Source organism: Verticillium alfalfae, genomic scaffold (assembly GCF_000150825.1).
Source record: "Verticillium alfalfae VaMs.102 supercont1.6 genomic scaffold, whole genome shotgun sequence".
Lineage (NCBI taxonomy): Eukaryota > Fungi > Ascomycota > Sordariomycetes > Glomerellales > Plectosphaerellaceae > Verticillium > Verticillium alfalfae.
This window is the reverse complement of record NW_003315033.1, coordinates 798,184-809,082: the sequence shown is the minus strand read 5'-3', so window position 1 is coordinate 809,082 and position 10,899 is coordinate 798,184. Positions and strand designations below refer to the sequence as shown.

The following is a 10,899-nucleotide window of genomic DNA, read 5'->3' as shown; positions in this document are numbered from 1 at the left end:
GTCCGCTATACTTCATCACTTTGGGCTTCGCCATGCAGAGAGCGCTCCTTCCATCAACGGGTGCCGGAGCCGATCACTGATTGCACCCACCGATGAGGCTGAGTGCCCGATCCGCAACTCCGAGTCGGCCGAAGCCAAGAGGACCTGGAACCTCGGGTCTGGAGTCTGGCAACTCTAAGACGGCCGAGCCCTCCAAGGCAAATTAAGAAACTGATCATGACTCGAACAACATAGAGACCATCATGTGAGTATGTGAGCTTCATGTTCAGCACGGAGATGAAGCCTGCGTTACAAACAGAAGCCTTGCCAAAAAGTTCCCACGCTATTAGGATACACCCTCGTACAAAGATGTTGCCTGAAGTCAGAACAACCCTGATGTGGCACTCTGGGCAGCGGCAATGAGTGGATGTGTTCATGGAAGAGTATCATGTATTTAACGTGAGTGAAGGTGTCTGGCCAAGATTTGCTCCAGAGCTGAACCTTCACGCACGACAACTGGTTTGTTTCAAATTAACAGCGATTCGTATCGGCGAAGAGTGCCAAAGTCAGATCACGCCATGACTGGGGATAGTTCTGGATCGAGTAAACAACATAGGTATCCCTCGAGTCGAGCATGACGTGAACATGTTCTTGGCACATCTGACAAATACAGCACAAGCGATTTCCGAAGCATCTTGATTCGTGAAACAACCTCCAAAGCACACCATCACCAAGCAAATGCCTCCTCGACATAGCGGACAACAGCCCCGTGCCGACCCAACGCAGTGACGACATTCCTCACTTCGTCAGCCATGCCCGCCGGTCCGCAGACCATGACCGTCGTGCCAACCTTGGCAGCCTGCCCGCTGAGCTCCGCCTCCAGCAACGCCCGGAAGTTGAACCTCTCTCCCACAGTAACCTCGACGTCAACGTCGCCCCACCTCGTCAGATTGCGACCAGGGACAGGCGTCAACTTTTCTTCGGCGGACACACTCGACGAGGCGATGATGCTCTGGACCGAGGTGACAAGCCCGGTTGAGCTGGCGCGGACGCCCCAGAAGAGTTTCTTGGTACCGAGCGGGGCATTCAGGGACTGGGCATTGCTCAAGACGGGAAGAACGGCAGTGATGCCGACGCCACCGGCGATGGTAATGAGGTTGGGATACGCGGTAGATGGTTGGGCGTGGCCGTCACCGGGGTAGAGCGACTCGCTGCCATAGCTCGACTCAACCAACACAGGAACACCGATGGCGGAGCCGGCCTTTTGAGCGAGGGACGAGGTTGTGCCCGTCTGCAGCCGGATGTAGAGTGTCGTTCCGGCGGGGCCGTGGCGCACCGAGGCCCGAGACGAGGCTGATGAAGACGAAGCATCCACGGGTCCGTCGTGAACATTTGGCGAGACCTTTTCAGAATCCTGAGGAGAGATTTCACCAGTGTTGGTTACGGCAGATCCGGAGCCGAGGTTGCTGTTGCCAATGACGGAGAACGGGTGGCTTTCCCACAAGCGCCAATTGAGTGTGGGGAAGTACAGATAAACATGGCCGTGCGAATCGAGGCCTGGAATATCGACTCGAAGATAGTCATCGTCAATCTTGGTCACATATGCCGTCTTGACGCCGTTCTGCACGATGCGGACAACACGCACGAACCAGTCAAAGACCCAGATGCCGATAGCCATGAGCACCCAAGCTTCCTGAGATAACGTCAGCATCAACATTTACGTGGTTCTGAATATTAGTAGACTTACATATCCCCACTGTCGCTCGTATCGCCACTAAATCCGTGTTAGCTGGTGATCAAAGCTTGTTCTGTGGAGAGCGTGGGGAAGCTTACGATGATGTGATACCAGCATCCAACAATAGTTATGATGGCAAGAACAATATGAGCGGCGTGGAAGAATTCATACAGCCGTTGGCTTTTCACGTCAGAATGAGTCCCTCGTCAGGCCGCGCTGGGCTGTCCCTCGAAGGTTGACGTACCGAAGAGGAAGAACCGAGAACGGGATAATGAGGACCAACGCAAGCGTCGCGATGATACCCCAGTACCAGTACTCCACCGAAGCCTTCAAGAATTATCAGTTTCCAGCATGGTCGAGTTTTCATTATGGGCAACTTACAATCTCAGTATGATCCTTGTAAATTCGCACGTGAACATCAAGGTACACAGCCGAGTGTAGAACAGCCTCCAGCATGCAGATAAAGGCAACCCAGCGATGGAGGAGCAGGAATGTTGAGTGCGACCAATTGGTGATCCACAGGAGGATGTTGTTCCGGCCAGCGTAGAGAATGAGCAGCGGAAGGTTTGCAAATGATAGCATGCCCACGCGGTTGGAATACAGAGACAAGAACTCTTCCTGCTTGCTTCCCCACCACGAGTTGGGCGACTTTTGGTCGAGCATGACGAAGGACCCGATAATGTTGATGACAGAGATGTACACAAGGAACAGGGCCTGCCCTCTTGTGGGAACAATGGCCAAGTTCTTGAGTACAGGGACATTATGACTAGAGCCGAGGACAGGGGGCTCGATGATGTAGGCGTAGAATTTGCTGACGACGGACTCGGGAAACGGAACAAACCTCAGGAGCGAGCAGAGAATGGGGATTCCGGCACCAGTGAGGAGAACAATAAGGCTAGTGACATTAAGAGTCAGCGAGGCCTTCTTTATCAACTTTACCTTGGCTCGTACGGCTACCCAATATGGCTGAGTATATGGGGAGAACCACAGAAAGCTTACTTGAAGTTGACGTGCCACCTTTCGGTGTTGCCAAAACCGGTGTTTCCATTCGCCGTGGCGATATAAGACTCTTCATCGACGAGGACTGTTCTGTTGAGAACGCCGTCTTCCTCCAACACCTTAGTAGGAACATCGCCTTCGAGGACGTGGTGCAAAGACTCTTGGTACGACCACTTTGCTTGAGGCTCATCGTGCCTGCTGATCAGCTCAGTCTGCCAGTACCGCTCGAGCGTCGAGTTGTCGATGTCCTTGCAATGCTGGTAGATGCAGTATGCCACTGTCTTCAGCCACGGCTCGCTGGTGGCCATGCATTCTGGCCACATGTTAGCTGCGGCCTAGGGATGCTTCAAGTCATTGGTCGGTGCTCTTCCATGGCATCGTACCTGGTGTCACAGCTACACCTCCGTGGTGGCCTGCAGCATGTTCCTCGCCGTTGCCGCAGTCGATGGCGGCCCGGGGACTGCCTCCACGGCAGGCATGAGCGCACGCGGGCTCGTACATGGGGATGCCAAGACCAATCATGCCATGTCCGGCCCGGCCAGAACTCTGGGCATGAGCGGCGGTCAGCCAAACGGCCAGACCGAGGGCTGAGCGAAGTGAGACCATATTCTAGGATTCAGTATGTTCCAGATGAGATCTCGATAGCCACGTGAAAAAAACGCTCAAGTCCCAATGAATGAAGGTGCATGAGAGAACCAAACAACCGGGATCCTGACCCCTTGCCGAAGAGAACCCTCCTGGGACTTTATACCTCGAGGTACTACGACACATCAGCATTGTGTTGGAAACTTGCCGAGACCATTGTGGTATTCTGCTCACCACCTCTCTAACCAATGGCACTCAGCACAAATGGTACAAGATGACCAAAGTCATGTGGAATAAGCATGAAAAAGACACCAGGGTTTGAGGGCTGGGAAGCTGAGGCAGCTCTGTCGCGGGCCTAGAACCGGCGTGAGTCCGTTTGAGCAAGTTTCCCCCCCCCGCCGCCGTGGGCGCACCCGCACCCTTGGTGGTAATAAGACAGAGAGAGGGCACTCTGGTCGTGCAGCGTCGCAGCCACCATGGGCAATTGCCAATGTGAACCGCCGGACCCGACCGGGACCCTTGGTCCGTGTGGACGCCATGCATTCTCCCAAAACGCCCGTCCGGCGGCATTCCACGTCGCATGACCCCACCACCCACGCCAGATCGTCTGGCCTTGCGCTAAAGCCCAACCCAATCTTGACTCCATCTAGCTCACCAGCGTTGCGTGTAGTGACCTGCGGAGAGGTGTTGTGCGGCCCCGGAGTAATTGGGTGTGCGGCTACCTCCAGGCGGCGACAAATTGACAGAGGGGGCAGAACTTGAAGCGGTAGAGTACATGCCAGCTCCCTGCAGCATCGTATATATAAAGCTAGAAAGTTGGCTAAATGCGCACCTGTCACTCTGCTTAGGGGGGAGGCGAGTTCGGTCGTAAGGGCTCATCGCCAGGCTTCGACAAAGTCACGGCTGTTCTTCATCTTCGCCGTATGGGATTCGAAAACATATGAGTTCTGAGGGCTTGTAGCCCTCCATGGTCCTTATATACGCACTCTCGAAGCCTTAGCCCCTGACTAGCTATCAGGCGACCATGTGGAGTCTGGAGTCGTCAAGCAGGGGGCCGGTCAGGGGATGAGGGCTACGAGATACGTATATATATATAGACTACGGGGGGGCCTCTTAGCTACGGAGGGCCAGAATTCAGACATATTCCGATCCCCTACCTATATTCTCATTGCCTGCGGACCCTGTGGAAGGTCTCGACGGTGTTTCTGTAAAGTACAGCTTGACACTAGACTCCCTCCTGTGCCGTGACTTCGCCAGCGCCTTCTGACGCTCGCCCACCCAAGGACTCTTTTTTTCTTGTAAGATGTGCTGCAGCTCATGGTCGTAATCGATTCCCGACGATGGGCACCCAGAGCAAAATGAGTACGGGCAACGATCCTCCATGCCTTTCCACAACCTCTGAAGATCGCTCATGCCGTAGCATTCTTTCGGATCAAGTCTCCACCCAGTTCTCCATCGCGGGCGATAAGGATGGTTTCTGGGAAAGGCATGGGGGTCATACCCGCACGCGACCAGCACGACATCCCAGAGGTCCCGAGTATAGCTTCCCGCCATCCTGGTCCTCGTCGAAACGTTTGCAATGTCCGTCACACTGAAGCCGGCGTCGGATTTGGCACGCACGTCCGCACCCTGTCGGACTAAATAGATGATCGCGTCACGCTCAACGTTGCTTCCCCAGAAGGCTACATACTGGACCGCAAGATGCAAGCAGCTCCCCCCGAGGCGAAAGGGGTAGCTATCGTGGACAGAAACGCCCATGTCAAGGATAGGGGCCAGCATCTCAATGTCAATGTGTGGGCAACACTGCTGTTCAACCCAGTTTCCAATCGGCAACGAGTTGAAACTGAAAGCGAACTCCAGTAATCCGCGCCCATCAGTTTCAGCCTGATCTGTGGGAAAATAGCCCCAGTTGGTCGCCATGTTGCTAAGAATGTCACTTCTACCACTTCGTATTGCCATCCTGACGGGGCTCATAGAGGAGTCTTGTACTAAGAATGGGTCCGCGCCTGCTTCTAGCAGAAGCTTGGCATTGGCGTAGACGACGTCTCGAGCCGTTTCGCGGGAGAGCTGGGCAAGCAATGAGTAGAGGGGAGAACTTGTAAGTGTTAGACATCTAGACTTTGGGAGTCTAAGTAATCAGTCTTACGCGTATCCGTATCCGTACCCCGTTGGAGTAGCGTTGATATCGAGTTCACAGTCAATGAGGAATCGTAAAACTGCGAGGTCCTTCGCTCCACGTCGCATCGAATACTTGGATTTAATCAAGACTCGAAAGTCAAAGCAGACATGATACCCACATGTAGTAAAGTACGACCATCCTCGTCCTGGGACCGGACGCTGGCCTGGCCACTGGCCAACAGTGACTTGAGCTGACCCAGGCGGCCCTTTCGAACTAATTTGAAGACGAGCGAACTGCTGGGAATAATCGGGCTGACTACTATTCGTGGAGGCAAGGACGCGTCGAATTTAGGTGCGCGAATCATTGACACCATTGCTGTGATGACGCACCGCGTACGATGTGGTCGGAAAGTGAGGCGTGCGTTGAAGCTTGTGTAGCTCAACCTATTTGTTACTGGGGAGGTTTCGGAAGTAAAGTCTGAGGACCGACTCTTGGTTGTCAAGAAGGAGAGAGATATTGCGCCGCCTTTGAGGTTGATAGTTTGTGTATACTCCTGACTAGCGCTGCCGCCCAACTAAATACGCTTAAATCAAATAGTTAAATAGTAAAATAAATAGCCCCTATAGATCCTACTAAATAGCTAAATATAAGCCTATATTATAGTTTAGATTTACTAAATAGCTAAATATCTATATAAGGTCGGAATATATATATATTCCGACCCTAGTACCCCTAAAAAACGAAACTTTAAGTTCCTAGTCGTAAATAGTAGTTTACGATCGGAAATATAAACGCCTAGAACGGGATTCGAACCCGTTATCTCTAGATATATATCTAGAGATTTTATTAATTAGGCTATAAGTACCTTTTTAAGAAATAGTTCTATTAACCTAGTATTATAGAGTTTAGGATTAGCTTCTTTAAGAAAGCGAGATTCTTTAAGTTAGAATTCGCATAAGCGTAGGCGTAAGCGTAAATACTTCTATTAACGTTACTCGACTCCTATTTAATTAACCTACTTATATTATTATTAAAAGAGCTCCTATAGCCCTTAAACTATTACTAATACTTCTATTATCGTCGATATATCCCTTACTTTATTTAGAGTACGTCCGACCTCCTTAATCCTCGCTTAGTTCGTTAAATTAACTTCCCTCCCTCTAAGCGACTCCGAGCTCCCGATTACGACGTAGCGTAGGCGTCGCTTCACTCTCGACTCCCTAGTATCTAAGAAGGGCTTAAGAGGGCGTATAAGCTAGATTAGAGATTATAGTACCTTTATAATAGAGCTCGTAGGATCTACGAATACGCTAGGAGAGAGCTTCTAGATATACTATCGTTGCGATAAGAGGCGAGAGGAACTAACGTTATTTAGAGCCTCCGTAACGACCTCTATAATTAGCTATTTAAGGAAGAAGTATAGAATATTCGAAGGATCCTCTAAAGAGTATAGCTCTTTAAGTTTATTAGATATACCTTTAATAAAACCCTTTTATATTCGCCCTTTTACTATCTCGAAGAACTAAATAAATACTTTTAAAGAGTTTACTTTTAGCTTTATTATTACGATAAATTAAGCTTTCGATATTTTTAATAATCTTTTCTTATAATAATTAATATAAAGCTTAAATCTTAATATCTTTAAGAGCTTTCTTTAAAGCTAAATAAATATAAGAATAAAGCTTTATATATTATTTATATAGAAGAAGAAATAGATATAAGTAGAGCTATAATATTTAACCTCGAATATATATATTATATATAATTATTAGACCTCTTTAAATCGTCTTACTATCTTTATAATATTTATTTATTTTATTAATTAAGCTAAAAAATAATAATAATACCTCCTCTCTTTTAGAGAGTAGACGAATACTTATATAAGTAGGAATATAGCGAATATCCTTCTTAAGATTATCCGGGACTAGGATCTTATTAACTACTTAGGTATTCTAATATCTAATAATACTATAATAAACGATATTTATAGCTAGGAGCTCTTCTAGTCCTTTAATCCTTTATTAAGCCCTAAAGACGTTATTAAATAGCGGATATATTACTTTAGCTATATCTTTAACTTAATCGGCTATATATTCTTCTATAGAGAGGATAGTAAAGTATTTAAATAGGAATCTTAATCCTTTAAAGAAGTAGAAGATCTTAATAATATCCTATAATATTAATAGAAGAAGGGCCTTATTAGAAAGCTTTATAATATTATTAAATAGGTTAAATCCTCGCTTTAATATAGCGAATACTTTAAGTATTTTATAGTAGAGGAGGATCTTAGTAAAGAAGAGATTCTCCTTTATTAATAGTTTTCTAAGGAACTCTAGCTTATCCTTAATAATAAGATATAGTAGAATTTAACGTATCTTATAATTAAACGTACTCTTTAGAAGAAAAGCGATATTTAATACTTCCTCGCTAAGAATTAACTTAAGGCCGATCCCTATAAGTAAATTCCTCTAGTTAACTATCTTTTACTAGAAGACTAGTATCTCTTAATAGAGATTTAAATTATACTTAAACCCCTCTATCGATAGACGATACGAATATAAGGATAAGCTAAATAAAAGAGCTATAGAGCTTTATAGGAGATTCTTATTAGAATAGAATTTATTCTTAAGAGGATAGAGGATTAGAAGGCTTTCTTTAATAACTTAAACTAGAATAGTTAATAGTAGATAAGCTATTTATAATAGGTCCTACTAAAGCGTAATCGTCGATTTCGGAATTAACGCTTTAAATCTCCTCTATTTAGCTAAACCCTCCTCGATTATATCCGTCCTAAATATATAGAAGTTCTTTAATACTTCGAGGCTCTATTAGAAGATTTACGCTAATATTTCCGCCTCTTAATTATTAATACTTAATAGAAGCTTAATAAGTATTATATAAAGCTTAGCGAATCCTTACTATATATAGTTACCGTAATTCTATACCCTAAACTTAGAATTTAATAGCTTAAGGTATAATAGGTAAACCCTAAGTAGTTAGCGTAGGTTTATAAAATACGAGAAGGCGTATATTAGTAATAGGATCGTTAATATCGTTAGTCCCCTCTATCTAATACCCCGTCTCCTAGTTAAGAGCTAGGAGACTTCGAAATCTTATATTCTTTATAAGCTACGATATTAATTATAAGCTTTAATAATTAAATATATAGTAAGCGTTAAAGAATATTAATAGCCGATTTAGAATTTAACGTCTATCTTCGCTTTAATCTCTCGGAGGCTCTAGATATTAAGGATCTTATTATATAGTAGATTAATTAACGGGAGACCTACCCTATAGTTAATAAGTTCGCCCTTAATATCTTCGTAGTATTAGTAATATCGGTAGACTATAAGAGGGTATTTAGCTTCTCGAAGCTAACTTTAATTTTATAGAGGATAAGGATAGCCTTAGAGACCCTCGAGAAGCTATAGTATATTAATAATCAGCTTCGTCGGGGTGCTATTATATTAGGCGAGTAGTATTTCGGCCTATAGAGTAGCTAAGGGGCTTAATACTACGGAACCTAGCTAATACGTAGGGCTAGACTATCGCGAGAGCTTTATTTCGACGTTAAATCGAATTAAATACTTATAAATACGACTAAATAGTTAAATCTACTAGCATCGGCGGTTTAAATAGTTAAATATACCCCCTATATTTGACTTATTTAGTCGGGCGGCAGTGCTGCTCCTGACTAGAAAGCGAGCATTTGCCGTGTGTCGATTTTATGAGCTCTATGAATGTAGTATCGTGAAACACACTGTTGATACTGAGACGCGAAGCCGAAGCGAATATCTTCTGAAAGCGCCTAACATCCCGGGAAAACTCGCCAGGAGCAAGCGCCTTTCGCCACGAAGTGTTCTCTTCATCCTCTTGCAGCGGCATCTTCTCGTCCAAGCTGGCCTTCAGAAACTTGCACGTCGGCGACGATGCTTTCGTAGTCATCGACTTCGACTGTTCTCGTATCCTCCATTGCAAGCCTCGCGAGTCTTTCGACGATTTCGCTCTGGTCAGCACACGTTGTCAGGGGGTGCATGTCCGTGAGCAACCCTATGATCTGGGTCAAAGAGGCAGTGTGCTGATCACCTCGCATGGCCTGAACTGCCGCTTCTGCCATTCGACTAGCTGACTCGGCAGCCGCTGTTTCGTTTTGCATAATGGTCAGGTATAGTTGGAGCTTGTATGCGTGCCCCCTCAGCATATTTGTCAAGCGAACCATATCCGTCTCGTTATAAGCAGCGCGGACCCATTTCAAAGCACGCTGACAATTATTTGTCTTGGGAAATACGACGAAATCTTGAAGGCGTTCAGAGATGTGCGATATATCATCAAAGCATACTTTCAAGACATTCTCGAGGGCTTCAGCATCAGACACTGGGATGGTTTGGATTTGCAGGTTTGTGAAGTTTGACAACCGCCTGAGGATAGACTGCATAAAGATCACCTCGCTCGTGAGGCGGCGTACGCTATCCGGAGCTTCTTTGACCGCAGAGAGAACGTCGTGAATCGTCTTGGCGGACTTGAGAGTCAAGGTAACGAAGGCGAGCACACTGGCACCGAGCCCGATTGGTTCTGCCATATTATGCGCAATAGTCAGAGCCTGGCTGAGCAATGTGTAGGGCTGGTCAAGTACCTACGAACTAGAGCAAGTGTGGGATCGGAGCTGTGTTTGGAAGGTGTAGCGTTGAGATTCGTACACCAGGTCGTAGAGTACTCGAAACATCATCGGTCGATAACGCTTTCTGTCGAGGCGACCTTGTAGGATGTGGAAACAAAATGCAGAACGAGGAGTGATGTGGCTCGTTCGCTTTTTATCCACGCCAGGTCAGGCTGAGCCATGCACGAGAACGCTCGCCCAATGGAACAGATGCTTAATAGCCGACGTTCAGTCATATGCTCTTCCCTCTTCCCTGGCCATTCATTGGATTTCCACGGATGAGGCCTCCCGGACTTGAAACAAGAGACCATAGTCATCACATTTGTAAACGACGAGCACGTTCAACCTTATTCATGACCCATCATCCCCAACCCATCTGATCTACATCTTCACTCATGATACAAAATCCAGAGCAGGCACCAGAAGAGAACACTCACCAGTGGCTCAACCTTTCCGAACCCCCTCCCGCTATGCAAGATTCCCAACCAGCCAGAAGAAGAAAAAAGCGGAGGACCCCAAGAGAACTAGTATATATCCAAAGAAAATCTCGTATACAGGTTTGGTCGTAGTACAGCACATGCGCATCGACTTGGACGGATGAGCAACGCGGCGAGAGCTTTAGGTACTGAGACGCTATCTCGGGCTGAGAGGGCTCTTGCCAGGGCCGATCGCCTTGCGTAGCTTCTGGAGTTCTTCTTCGAGCCTTCGTCTCTTCGCTTGCTCCTCCTGCGCGACTTGTTAGCTTCCATCACGACCAAAATCTACGTAGTTGGAGTGTGCTTACCCGAATATCCTCCTGGAATTCTTCTCTCCTGCTTCATCGTC

At 46.8% G+C, this 10,899-nt stretch overlaps 4 protein-coding genes across 4 annotated transcripts in view; all 4 read right to left on the bottom strand.

Annotated features, from left to right (window-relative positions):
• Positions 1 to 706: 706 nt before the first annotated feature.
• VDBG_05342 (ferric reductase transmembrane component 4) lies at positions 707 to 3,319 on the bottom strand (the record flags this gene model as incomplete). The annotated part of the gene is made up of 6 exons (XM_003004183.1): positions 707 to 1,672; positions 1,813 to 1,894; positions 1,959 to 2,041; positions 2,096 to 2,609; positions 2,714 to 3,026; positions 3,097 to 3,319. 6 exons carry the CDS (start codon positions 3,317 to 3,319, stop codon positions 707 to 709), a joined length of 2,181 nt encoding a protein of 726 aa, XP_003004229.1.
• Positions 3,320 to 4,432: 1,113 nt separating this feature from the next.
• VDBG_05341 (predicted protein) lies at positions 4,433 to 5,790 on the bottom strand (the record flags this gene model as incomplete). The annotated part of the gene is made up of 2 exons (XM_003004182.1): positions 4,433 to 5,365; positions 5,596 to 5,790. 2 exons carry the CDS (start codon positions 5,788 to 5,790, stop codon positions 4,433 to 4,435), a joined length of 1,128 nt encoding a protein of 375 aa, XP_003004228.1.
• A 3,492-nt stretch (positions 5,791 to 9,282) lies between these two features.
• VDBG_05340 (predicted protein) lies at positions 9,283 to 9,996 on the bottom strand (the record flags this gene model as incomplete). The annotated part of the gene is made up of 1 exon (XM_003004181.1): positions 9,283 to 9,996. One exon carries the CDS (start codon positions 9,994 to 9,996, stop codon positions 9,283 to 9,285), a length of 714 nt encoding a protein of 237 aa, XP_003004227.1.
• A 711-nt stretch (positions 9,997 to 10,707) lies between these two features.
• The window catches only part of VDBG_05339 (conserved hypothetical protein), a gene marked incomplete at both ends in the record, with an annotated part of 2,997 nt that continues 2,805 nt past the window's right edge, over positions 10,708 to 10,899 (bottom strand). Inside the window, one exon of the mRNA XM_003004180.1 lies at positions 10,708 to 10,808. Coding sequence (XP_003004226.1) covers positions 10,708 to 10,808 — 101 coding nt within the window. The remainder of the gene's footprint in view (positions 10,809 to 10,899) is intronic.